Genomic DNA, 13,494 nt, shown 5'->3' with positions numbered 1-13,494 from the left:
TCAAAATATAAGAAAGATGCAGAGATGCTTGTAGCTTAGGAGGGCTGTGTGATTCAAGCAGGTGTTCTTAGGGCCACAGGACAATCAATTATGTTTGGAAGCCTAGGAGACGGAGCTAGAATACAAAGAGGAGAAACAGGGGTTTCAAGAAAAAGGGAATAGTGACAGGACATAGTCCTCTCTTCATCTCCCAGGAAATTTATAACTTATTTTAACAGAGTAAAACACCCTTAGAAACTACTTCTATTGGCTTGTGTGCACATGAGACAGTGCAGAGAGCGGTTGTAGCTGAGGCAATCGCTGACCATGTTTTAAGGCTTGGGCTAAGGGAGACGTGAAACCACAGAATTCCCTAATTTCAGAGAGGTGTTCGGTAAAGGGTGAAGCTTGTTTCTTAAAGAGAAGCTTGTTTCTTCGGATGATCAGAGACTTCACGGATAGGTTAGATCAGTGTCAGAGAAGGCCTAAAAGCCCTCCTGTTGGGTAAGGGGAAGCAGTACTAAGAAGTGAAATGAGATTTTAAAAATAATTAATACTGGGGATATAAAGGTTGAAAGCTATTGTGACAGTCTATGTTGATGGTTTCCCCCTGCCATTTGGCCATGCAAACTTGTCTCTTACATGGCAATTTGGGAGGAATCCTAAAAAGGGCCACTGGAATTGCTGTCAGATGATGGAGAAAGTCAGCTTAGTTTCTGTGTATTTTACACACTCACACACACTCTTAAAATGAGGCAAGCCAGAGAGAAAAACCACGCATGCCATTTAATTAGATTTCTTTTGGTTTCGAATAATCATTGTGATTCCATTCATAACTTTTGTGAATGTTTATTTTGAAAGAATGATTTGTGAACTGGAAACATGGTTCTTGTTTGTTTGCCAAGGCTGAATATAGCTTAAAATCAGAGAATATTCTCTGCAATTTCAAGAAGTTTCTGTTAATTTAATGTCACATGCCTTAAAAATGGAGAATCATATTCTGACATTTATATTTATCAAACATAGGAATCCCTGTTTCTGAGAAGGCAGGACAGCTAATTACATGAAAGTGAAGGGATGATCCTCTGAGTATCAGAGACTTCAGATGACCAGTTATTGTTTGGAGAACATCTTGATGAAATGATCACTGATCAAAGAGCAGTATGCAAGAACTAATTCTCTATTATTTCCATTTTGTTTTTTTTTAGCTAGTAAAAAATTTCTATAAAACAATTTTATTCATTATACCCAGTAAGGGATTTCTTTCTTTCTTTCTTTTCTTTCTTTCTTTCTTTTCTTTCTTCTTTTTTATTTATTTATGATAGTCACAGAGAGAGAGAGAGAGAGGGAGGCAGAGACACAGGCAGAGGGAGAAGCAGGCTCCGTGCACCGGGAGCCCGACGTGGGATTCGATCCCGAGTCCCCAGGATCGCGCCCTGGGCCAAAGGCAGGCGCCAAACCGCTGCGCCACCCAGGGATCCCCCGATTACTTTCTTAAATAAAACAGGAACTCTGGCACCCCCTAATGGTCAGAAGTTCTAAACTAGTATTTTACACGAGCTTTCATTTTATTTTTGTCTTTAGTTTTGTGAATTAGGCATAACTGAGATATTCGGTCCCACGTGGAGTGGGCTTGTCTAGTGGTAAAACTAAATGACGAATCATAAATTCTGAGTTTAATTATACCTCTACACCTCTCCATTAGCAGCAATGAAGGCACGGTGGTATCTGGGGTTCTGTGGAGGCAGGACATTAGCTAGTATCAGATGAACTACAAGAATGTTAACAGTAAAAACCCAAACAAAACAAAATCTGCTGGGTGAGGGATATTTTATCTCTAATGCTTCTAGATAGCCCATTTGATCCACTAAGAATGGATTTGAGACCTTTTACTATTAAGATTCAAAAAGAGAACCAAGAGGAATATATATACCTGCCTTGAAACTAGACAGGTCTAGGCTCAAATCCAGCTCATGCCATTTGGCAAGAATAGAACTCCTAAGCCTTAACTCCTCATGCAACAGGAGGCCAGAAATAATCACCCTCCACAGAGCTGTTAGGAAATCCAAGTGAAGAAGGCATGGAAAATGTTGCCCTTAGATTGGTAGCAAAGGATGTTAATACAAAGAAGACTGTTACTGAGAGGAGTCTTGGCGAAAGGAAAGCATCTAATAAAACCACATTTTTCCAGCCAATATGGCCACAGGCTAGCTTGCCTAGTCTCTCAAACCATTGGGCCATTCTTTCTGCCTAAATAAAATTCTCCTAATAACCACACAATACTCACACCGACTTGTTCATTCTTCTTTTTATTTTTACAAAGCATAGCAAAATGAGTAAACAACTGACAGGTGAAGAGTTTGCACAACAGACCACCCTGACCATCTCTTGATTTTATGGGGATCATAGGTGGGAATGTGTTCCTTTAAAGTGATTTTTTAATAGAAGAGTCATCTGAAATGGTTCTCATGGTGGAGGAGAGGAACGACAAGAAATCAACATTCACAATTATTTAAAATGACTTAAAAGCTAAACATAATATACATAGTAACTCCTTTATCCTAGTACAAAAATAGTGCCAGAAACTATATATTTGTTCAAATATATTGAAAAAGGTATAAGAATACAAATAGATATTAACAGTGGCTAGTGATGATTCATAAGGTTTTCTTAAACTGTAATAGAAATTTATTTTCAACTATTTACACTGCTTTCAACGACATTTTTTAAGACATGTTTACACAGGCTTTTGAGAAACATACGGAAGGGTGAAGTGAGCTTTAATACTTTCTTCCTTGCTCCGTGTAGTGGAGCAGAAGGTGTCCAAAACTGTGCACAATTTAGCAATCTAAAAGAACTCTTAGTAATATCTACCTGGCTAACCTATGGGAAAAAACTCTATAGAGTAGAATACATGACTCCTTACATAAGGTGTTCTTTAAGCTATCAACAGGTTAAATGATTCAGACTTGTAAGAAAACAGGCTATTCACTGGCGGATTCTAGTAAGTTCCAGTAAAGAAGGTCCTTGGGGGTGGTGGTAGGTGGAAGGTCCTTGGAAAACTGTATAATACATATGTTGTAGATGAAAATGAAAGTGATATCATGTACCCTATATTTTCTTGTTCAATTTGTAAGATCAGAAGTTGGTAAGCCTCTTACTCAGCACTTTTTGCAGACTGGGTTCCTTGAGGTCACAGCTCTGTCTCGGGCTGAGCACAGTGCCTGACATGTCACAAGGACTCAATAAAGGGTGGACTGTCACATGTCTGATACTAACTAATTAAATTTTACCACTTTATTTCAACTACAGTTGTTCACAGGAGAGGACAGCAAATACACCTTTTCCTCCTCTCATCTTAAAATCACTCTTGTAAACAGAACAGCACTGCTTGTGATGATCTATAAAGCATTGAGTAAAATCTGGTGAAAAACACAGAAAAATTGAAAATCCGATTGGAGTACGTCTAACATTTGTGCTCTATGTTAAAAATAAAGGCACTTTACCACTAGGCAAGACTATATCTGTGACCAGTTTCCTCCCAGAACCCAATATTTCCATACACTTTATCTCAGTACTCCTATCTAAGGAAACTATTCTCAACTAAGAAATCAGTGGTGACAACATCACTTTCCAGAGTTTGCACCTTGAAGGCAAGTTATTCAAAATCTCACACTCACTAGTGATCTGCATGAGAAACCAAATAAATGTACTGTCTTTTTTTTCTTTCAGTCTTTGAAACATAGGAAGTGACATGTGGGATTAGATACCATGCTCTATAGCCCAATATCCCACATGTGACAGTGGTCTCCAGGGCCCATTAGGGCTTACACAGTGGCTGCCTTCTGTGACATCCTTGAAGACAAAGGCTTTGCCCACACATTAACTCCTTTAATAGCACTTGTTCAGGCACACAGAGGTTAAGTGACTTACACAAGTTTACACAGGACTGCAACTGACAAGGGCCAATCCTGTGAAAAATATAAGGCTGGGCAACTTTACAGACATCTTTTAACAACTCAGTAAAATAGTGGGCACTTTTTGGGCTGAAAATTGAAATTGAAATGGTATGTCATTCAGCTATACCCATGACAACTTTAATCTAGAAAAAGAATAACTTCTTACTAGCTATGGGTAATATAAATACAGAGTGGGGAAGGGAGGACTATAAATATATTTTTTCCAACTTGGGAAGATACTGGAAAAAAATATTCACATAAGAGCAAAAGCTCTAATTTGTGCCCATGTACCAGATAATCTAGATATGGAATTATTTTCCTAAAAATTAAAAATTATTTGAACCAACTAACTGGTCCTAAAGAAGTACTCTTTTTTGTAAAAACTAAAACTTCTAACAATAGAGCAGATACAGCACTAACCAACTTCTTTTAATTGCTAAATTAGTAAAGTAAAATAAACCACTATGTAAAGTTAAACCAAACAAGTCCTAATCTATGTACATCTTCTCGCTTGTGAAAATGACACACATACAAAACCTCCATATATCTCAGTGACATATTAGATGGGTCTAAACAAACTATTAAGTATATGATTACAGATTTTAGCATAACTGCTAAATCACAATGCGTATGATAAAAACATTACTAAAGATTGCTCTTCTTTCAACAATTTTTCTACACTAAGGAATTATGTATGCATGCATAGTTGTATACCAGTATATAGATATGTTATTTTAGTGACAGCCTGTGTAACTTACACACCAGTGCCACCAAGAGGCAACGTTGTAGATCTCACCTATATGACATCAAATAAAAATTGAATAACATCATGAAAACACAAGTATTAACGACAATTACACATATAGCAACAAACAGTTGGTAACTTCCTAGACTAGCCTTTACCAGTAATAAAGTAATGGCAATACAATTTATTTTGCTTTTTTTTTCTTTACCTGAATAGTAAGAATAAAGTCACATTATTTAAGATACACACTCAGAATTTTAAAAAACTTGATGGATATGTTGAATTTTAGGCAGTTTAGAGAAAAACACCAATATAGATGGGAAAAATATGTTTGGTAAAAGTTCTTTGAGGCTGCTGCACCATGTCCCCAAGAAATTCTCCACCCAATTTAGTGACTGAAACTCAGAAACGTTTTTTTTTTGGCACGGGTGGTTAACAAATCACACAAACAGCTCTCTTCCTACTTTCCCTGAGTCCAAACATTAGCATATATTTGGAATAGATTTTCCTTTCCTGAACCAGTTGCTAGATTCACTATCTACTTCTCCAATAATGAATAAATTGGTATTTAGGGTACACAGGATCAATGGGAATCCACTCAAACGGGCTCAAATCTAAGACAATGTTAGCATTTTCTATATGTGCTAAAATTAAAATCTATGAGAAGTAAATATCAACAACTATATGGCTCAGGGTAAGCATTTAGTATACACACCCAAACTTGCATGATACTGAGCTGACCAGTCCTATGAACTGAAAAAAGGGCAGTTTCTCAATTGCAAACTCAGTACTCTTATGTTTCATTCAGGGCTAAGCTTTCTTACCTTCCTGCTCTCTCACTTTAATTTTTGACCCCAATAGCAGGATAGTCCTTTGCTGTTTATACAGTTAAAAGTATTTTTCTATACTTGCTCTGACAAAAAAAAAATGATGATTCATTTTACCTTTTATCTGCAGTCGTATCTCACCTCAAGTCAATGCTCCAATTATCATATTTTCCTCAGTTTTCTGTTGAGACCTAAACTGTTCACTCATAAACTATGGTTTGTAAGAAAAAGGATAAGGAAGTTATTTTAAAAAGGAAGTTCAATATTCAAAACACGGACTCTCAGAGAGGCTTCCAACAGAATATTTCTCTTCACTGAGACAGATACAGCCATTCCATTTCCGGATCACACCCCCATCCCTCCCTCGTAAAGCCAGGGACCATGAAGTCCAAGAAATCATTGTCTTCTAAGGCTTCCCCCGCTTCCCATCAGGGGGCGTATACTGAAATGACTTAAGGGTAGTCTCTGGATAGATGTTAAGTACTGAAATGAAAGAGTTCTCCCCTTCCTGCTCTCAAACAAAAACAGCAAATTGATTAAACAATACCTTTTCTTTACAGTACTGCCTTAGAGTACTTTCCAATTGTTGCAGAGTTTTGACTTTTTTTTGTTAAGGTAATACAACTGTTGACAAATACTATGCTTTCCCCGTAAAATCCACTAAGCCAGCACTTTTCTCTAACCATGATGGTTTTAAATGTCACAGAATACATTCAATTTGCTCCTAGACTATTTTTGAGAATGAAAAGAATCCAAACATTCTTTAGAAGATTGGTAATTCAGAAAACACAAAACCAATTATTTAAAATCCCCAAGCAAAAAACAAAAAAACAAACCCCCAAAACCCAAAAAACAAAACAACAAAAACCTACCTCAGTGCAAGAAATTAACTTGCATTTTGCAGTACACAAAGTATCACAGAACTCTCATCTGTGTGCTAAGAGTGCGTGTTGCCGATAATCTCAGATCAGTGGCATAAAACAAATATACAGAAAATATGTAATAGTCCCCTAAAAACGTTTCATGCTGTGCTCTTAAAAGTTGTGCAAAAATAAAAATACAGCAGTGGCAAAGTATATACTAAATCTGTACAGTGTATAGCAAAATTAGACATCCTGCAGATACACCATCTGTAAACTTCAACTCCACATAAATAGGCCACTCAGTTCCGCTTGGCCTGGCTGCTTTCCCCATTAATCAGCGTTTTCTCCTGCTGTTCTGCTAGGGCCTGCCATTTTTGCCTGTTCTTTCTGCAGCCATCCAGCAAAGGGAAGCAGTCCTCTGATACGTGGGTCAGAGCCTAAAGAAGAAAAAAGAAAGCAAACAACTAGAAGGCATCCAGGAAATAAGCCCTCTCCCCATGCCTATTAGCAAAGAGCCACAATCTTACACTCATTTCATGAGCAGGCCCACTGTTGGGGTTTCCACAAGCTGTGTGAACAAACAGGCAGCTCATTTATGACTGATCTCTCCTCATCTATACTGACAAGTGGCATGTGCTGGGATAGAGCATACACATATATTCCAACATAATATTACTCAGTTATGCTTGAGACAGATCTGTGTGGAATCTGCTCTGCAGGGAAATAATACATTTTGCTTTTTTTGTAGTACAGATGGCTCTCCCTAAGTGTGAGTGTACTGGGCACTGTTTAGTTTTCATTTTTTTCTATAAAATAGTTCTATACAATGTACTTAAACAGACCTGTATCCAAGATTATAATAAAGATTACTTTATAATTCTGGATGGTATTATTATTTACTAATTATACTGCAATACATATTTAGATATAAAAAAGTTCACTGCAGGAATAGAGAAACTCTGAAAATAACTTTAAATACCCAACGACAGGGTTGGATATACTAGTTCACTATTTTGCAGCCTTTACTTTTTTTTTTTTTTAAGATTTTATTTATTCATGAGAGACACGGAGAGAGAGGCAGAGACATAGGCAAGGGAGAAGCAAGCCCCCTGCAAGGAGCCCAATGTGGGACTAGATATTGGATCCTGGGATCATGTCCTGGGCCAAAGGCAGACGCTCAACCACTGAGCCACCCAGGTGTCTCTAATTTGCAGCCTTTAAAAATATCATAGAAACACATATGGTATGGAAGAATACACATTATGATATATTATGAATTACAAAAAGCAAATTTGTTAAGTGAAAAAAAATGAAAATTTCATAAAACATGCACTAATATATTAATAGTAGTTATCTGAATAGTGAAATTATAATTCCGTGATTTTCTACGAGAATATTATTTCTGTAATAAATAATAGTAAAGGTATCTAACAATATTACATAGAATTTAACAGTAGATTCAAATGAAGTAAATCCTTACACAGATACAAAACGTAGGATAAAATAGTTATGAATTGTGAAATCTCTGGATTAGAAGATTCTAGGGTTTCTTTGAGTCTTGACATTCTATAACCCTATGATAAATGCTGTTTTCCCAAACAGTTAAAACTTAAGATAGTTTCCTATTTAACCTTTAAAAATAAGGATAGTGTCTACTTTCTGTACTTTGGGCTTAAGCATCTAAACTAGCAAACTGGATGTTTTAGGAAGACTATCTCTACCTAAAAAATAAAAATCCCAAGCCAGCAAATGGGAACCTGTACTATTCTTCCAGCTACCTCCTTTACATCATTATAAAAATTTTAACGATATTAAAGCTACACTATACGGGATCCCTGGATGGCTCAGCGGTTTAGCGCTGCCTTCAGCCCAGGGCATGATTCTAAAGACCCAGGATCGAGTCCCACATCGGGCTCCCTGCATGGAGCCTGCTTCTCCCTCTGCCTCTCTCTCTCTCTCTCTCTCTCTCTCTCAAATAAATAAATAAATAAATAAATAAATAAATAACTCTTAAAAAAAATAAAGCTACATTATACAATGAGAAAAAGAATGATTTTTTTCTTTATTTAGTCCTAAACTGAAAAAAAGATGCTAACATAGAGTATGCACAGTATCCCTCCTTAAGGTAACGTAGTTAATTCTTTTTAGTATTCCTACATCAGTTTGCTAGAGTCTAACACAAAGTACGCACTCAACAGATAGTTCTACATTGATGAATTAAAGTTTTTGAGAAAATTCAAATATAAAATGTGTTCTTTATTCAATGCAAACAGTGTGATCATCAGGAAGGAAAAAAAAAAAAGAAAGAAAAGCCTAGTGTCAATTGCTTCAATTTACTTGAGGTTTTAATTCATAACACAGTCTAAGTTTAGCAAGTCTCGTGTTTTCATATAAATACCTCATATAGTTGCAAGCAGATGGCATCTATGAACCCAACTTGCATACTTGGGATTTTGTTTTTCTTCTCCCTGTTCATTAGATCCTGAAAACACAAACACAGAAACACATACACACACATACACACACAAACACAGAAACACACACACACACACACAGATCTGCATTTACTTAAAGAACACAATGCAAGTTGGCTCCAAAAACATGCATCATGGGCAGGGTGAGAAAGGCCAGGTACTTGCCTATCTGTCTCCTTCCTTTGTGGGGAAGTTTCCTACACTCCCTGCCAGCCCTGTGCTCTGGAAGACCCTGATCCTTACTGCCTTGTTCATCCTGGCTGACTTTTACCACACTACCTTGGAATTGATCTCTAATCTAGAGTCAGCCACTGACCTAGAGCTGATCACTGACATATATCTGGAGAACAGCTCTGAATTGTCTATTGACGTAAAATCAAACACCCTCAGTTTTGTGGAAGAAGCCACCGAGGCCACAGCTGATTGCAATTCAATTCATGCAGAGAGCTTTCTGAGTGACGATTATGCAGATGTCCCTCTGTTTATTCCCAGGAGGTCATGGCTGGAGCACCGGACGAGCCCAGCACTGCCATGGGAAGAAATGAGTCTGTCTCAGTACTTGTTTAAAATGAAGCAGATTTCCCATTAGCTGTTATCATCACTCTGCTACCCACCACTTTCTAAAAAGATTCTGAGCTTCTGAATGAGCCTGCCATTACATTAGAGGACACTGAGTAATTGTGAAAGACACAGGATGTGCCCAGCCAAGGCTAAAGAGCAGAGTGGATGGAGCTGTACACAGAAGGGGGTCATAACCATGTACCCATTAATATGGGCTCAATAAATGTCCATTTGAATTGAAAAAAAGACTCAAGGCTTCATTTTCAGGAAAAACTCGTTCTAAAAGCCAGAAATGGCTTGAGAACAATCTTTTTTTTTTTTTTTTTTTTTTTGGTCTGTGAGATCCATACTCTATGTATCAAAGACCTTAAAAAAATCTGTGCCCTTTAACATAGCAATTCTGGGAATTTATCCTAACAAGATGATGAAAACTGGCACAGAAACATTAGCAACAGAGAAGTTTATCAAAGTGCTATTGGTCATAGTGAACACTGCAGACATTACAACAGAGGAAGCATGGGAACTATGACTCCATCTACTTCATGTGATCATTATAAATAATACACACATGAACATCTGTTAGAATAGGAATTAGCTTATGATATTTAAATAGAAAAAACAAATTATAAAAAAGTAGGTACAGTATGATGCAAAGAATCTTTTTCTCTTATTTACTTATGTTTTCTGTAATGAATATGTATAATTCTTTTCATAAGAAAAAATGTTTTAAAAACTAAACTGAAAGAAATTGTGTTCCTCAGTAAAGATCCCATAGAAAATATAAGAAGTCTACACTAAGCAAGTCTATCTGTATAATTCCTACCACCAAGGTCTCATACTTACAGCAGGCTCTATGTTGAGTTCTTTTCTCTCTCTGTCTCCTTGGTCAAAAAATTCAGTTGCTACAAGTTCTGCTATCTGAAATAAATAACCGAATGAGTTTGGCAATTAAAAGCGTGTAACTGTCAAATAGAGACTTTGAATAAAGATAACAAAGTCTATCAAAGCTAGCTTTCAACCACGTCAGTAAAATGATAATAAAGCAATAATGAGTACTAGAAATTATATTTTGTTTGCTTTTAAATATGTGCCTCATCACAAAGGCTAGAGCTTGTAACCTGTAATTAGGCAGAAAAAAGCAACAGGTTATTTCAACTTCAGCAATCAATGGGGAAGAGGCAGTGTGTGCCCATCTGTACACATCACCAATGAGATATTGGTTAAGCACCTGTTATACCACGGTGCCGATATAGGTGCATATATGGCACCTGACAGATATGCCTTTTAAGTTTATTTTAATCTACATGTTCCTCCTCTTTTCAAAATCTTTCCCTGTAATTTTTGTTGTTGTTGTTAAATAAACTGAGTTGTGTATCCTGCAGTTTCCCCACTATCTGGATTTTGGCAATTGCTTCCCCATGATGTCATTTGACGTTCCTCTGTGCCCTGGATTTCCACACACTAATAAAATCTAGAGGCTGGATTAGATAAATTCTTTTCTTGGACTACTTCATAAGCAGTGCTGTGTAATTCCATCAAGAGCTATATAATGCCTGGCTGCCTCTCTTTTTGTGCTATTAGAGACCATGAGTGATCTTTGTCTAGATCTGCTAATTCAAAAAAGCTGATATTCAAAGTGATCATTCCTTTTTATTAGTTGAAATACAATAAAAAGAAAGTTTCCACCATCAATTATTTAGTTACCCTAAAAAACAATTCATATAAGGAAAAGCAGGAGAAATGTTGGATTTTTCTACTTTAATTACCATTTGAAAAAAATAACTTTGGGTTCCTAAGCAACTTATCAAGGATAACTAGGGAAGGTTTAATTTTATTTTTATTATTGTTTTGAACTTTTAAATTTAAATATATTTAATGTATTTCAAACCTTAGTGATACTGAGATTGTCCATTTTGACCAGTGAGCTTAATAAGGTGGCTTCTCTGTCTTTTGTCAAAATCCTATGAGTCTTTGATAGCTTCTCTGCTTTCTGATATAATAAGATGTTCCAGGCTCATTTTGTACATTTCCTGCTTTACAGCTGCTATCAGCTATTTCTTTGTTGGAGCCCTTGTTCATTTAAACTGAGGTACTTAGAAACCCCAATATGAGCTCAATCATTACTACCAGGTTAAGTCATTATTCAGAGGACAGACATACAACAGAAGTTCATACAACATTTCAATTCAAGTTCAGGACTACAACATTTCCACGCAACCTTATTCACCTTTATCTTTCTACATAAACTGATGATCCTGGCTGTCAACAATACCAATACAATCTTTTATTTGCTTTTATTCCATATAATCTACAACAGTGATTGAATATCTGTACAAAATTACCACTAAGATTACTGAAAACAGCTTTAAAGGCTTTTTTTGGTCATTCCTTTTTGTTTTTAGGGTACATTCCACTGGAGATACATGATCAAATTACTGTTTTAATGTCACGTGGAATGAAATAGTTCCTTTTAGTGTGGTTTTGCAACCCCAAATCAGGTTTGTTACATTTTACTTTCAAGGCTTAGGGATACTTAGGATTCAACTTTACAATTTTATTTTTTTTAAGATTTTATTTATTTATTCATGACAGACAGACACACACACACACAGAGGCAGAGACACAGGCAGAGGGAGAAGCAGGCTCCATGCAGGGAGCCCAACGTGGGACTCAATCCTGGGTCTCCAGGATCACACCCCAGGCTGAAGGTGGCGCTAAACCGCTGGGCCACCGGGGCTGCCCTCAACTTTATAATTTTAAAAACGATTTATGTGGTTCCAAAGTTAAATCTACACTAGTACATAGAACTCATTCTGTAAATGTACCATAAATTACTTAATCAGTACCCTACTGATGAATATTTGGGTTACTTCCAGTCTTTGTCCTTACCAATAGTACAAAAGTGAACAGCCTTGTATAAAGGTCTTTTTATATTTTTTCCACTATATCTTTGGGATAAGATGCCTAGAAGTAATGGTAAATGAATATGTGTATTTATAAACTTCCCAAGAGTTACAGTATTCTACATTCCTTGTTTTCCCTCAACTTCCCCAACAGAGTAGATCATAAAACCTTTGGATTTTGCCAACTGGACAAGTAAGAAAGGGTATCTCAATGTTGTTTTTCTGTGTGTGTGTGTGTGTTTTAAAAGATTTTATTGGGGCAGCCCCAGTGGCTCAGCGGTTTAGCACCGCCTTCAGCCCAGGGCCTGATCCTGGAGACCCGGGATTGAGTCCCACGTCGGGCTCCTTGCATGGAGCCTGCTTCTCCCTCTGCCTGTGTTTCTGCCTCTGTCTCTGTCTCTCTCTCTCTCGTCTCTCATGAATATATAAATAACGAATGCTACATCACAACACCTGTATCCTCCACCTTGCTACCTCTCAACTTTATTGTCTCCCATCGTCACGAGAAGGAGAGAGGGTGCAATATAATGAGAGAGAGACACCCCACATTCACATAACTTCTATTGCAGTATATTGTTATAATTGTTGTATTTTATTATTATTGTTCATCTCTTACTGTGCCTAATTTATAAATTAAACTTTATCATAGTTATGTATATAAGGAAAAAACATAGTATATATAATGGCTCAGTCCTATCTGTGGTTTCAGGCATCCACTGGAGGTCTTGAACATGTCTGCCACAGATAATCTACTCCATTAGGAATAGAGCGGTTATGAGATTCTATACAAGGTTTTTTGTGTCAGTGTAGTTTTATTTGCCTTTTTTCTTATGAATACGGTTCTGAGAACCTTGGCAGATGAGTAAGGCCCATTCACATTCCATCAACTTTTAGTTCAAATTTTTGGCTTATTTTTCTTTAGTGTTGCTGTCATTTTTTCTTCTCTATTTTTACAAGTTTTTTTAATATTAGGGGTATTAACTATCTATCAAATAAAAGCTGCAAATATTTTTACCATTTTCTCATGGACTTTTACTTTGCTTATAGTGTCTTTTGCCATTGATTCTGCATATTGAGCCATAGCTAGGAAAGTTTTCTCACTCCTAAGTTAGCTAGGAAAGTTTTCTCACTCCTAAGTTATAGAAGAATCCACAGATGTTTTTATTTAGTACTTCTATGGTTT

At 36.7% G+C, this 13,494-nt stretch overlaps 2 protein-coding genes across 5 annotated transcripts in view; both read right to left on the bottom strand.

Moving 5' to 3' along the window:
• The window catches only part of FABP2 (fatty acid binding protein 2), a 36,475-nt gene extending 30,718 nt beyond the window's left edge, over positions 1-5,757 (bottom strand). The window contains exon 1 of the mRNA XM_026013458.2: positions 5,628-5,757. The gene's annotated coding sequence lies outside the window, so the exon portion shown is untranslated. The remainder of the gene's footprint in view (positions 1-5,627) is intronic.
• PDE5A (phosphodiesterase 5A) overlaps positions 2,273-13,494 on the bottom strand; it is a 133,006-nt gene continuing 121,784 nt past the window's right edge. For all 4 annotated transcript variants that reach the window (XM_026013453.2, XM_072755353.1, XM_072755352.1 and 1 more), the window contains exons 19-21: positions 10,252-10,326; positions 8,772-8,855; positions 2,273-6,810 (exon numbers count right to left, since the gene is read on the bottom strand). In XM_026013453.2, coding sequence (XP_025869238.2) covers positions 6,673-6,810; positions 8,772-8,855; positions 10,252-10,326 — 297 coding nt within the window. In that variant the 3' untranslated portion in view covers positions 2,273-6,672. The remainder of the gene's footprint in view (positions 6,811-8,771; positions 8,856-10,251; positions 10,327-13,494) is intronic.

This window comes from Vulpes vulpes, chromosome 4, assembly GCF_048418805.1.
Source record: "Vulpes vulpes isolate BD-2025 chromosome 4, VulVul3, whole genome shotgun sequence".
NCBI classification, from domain to species: Eukaryota; Metazoa; Chordata; class Mammalia; order Carnivora; family Canidae; genus Vulpes; species Vulpes vulpes.
This window is presented reverse-complemented; position numbering and strand designations above follow the sequence as displayed.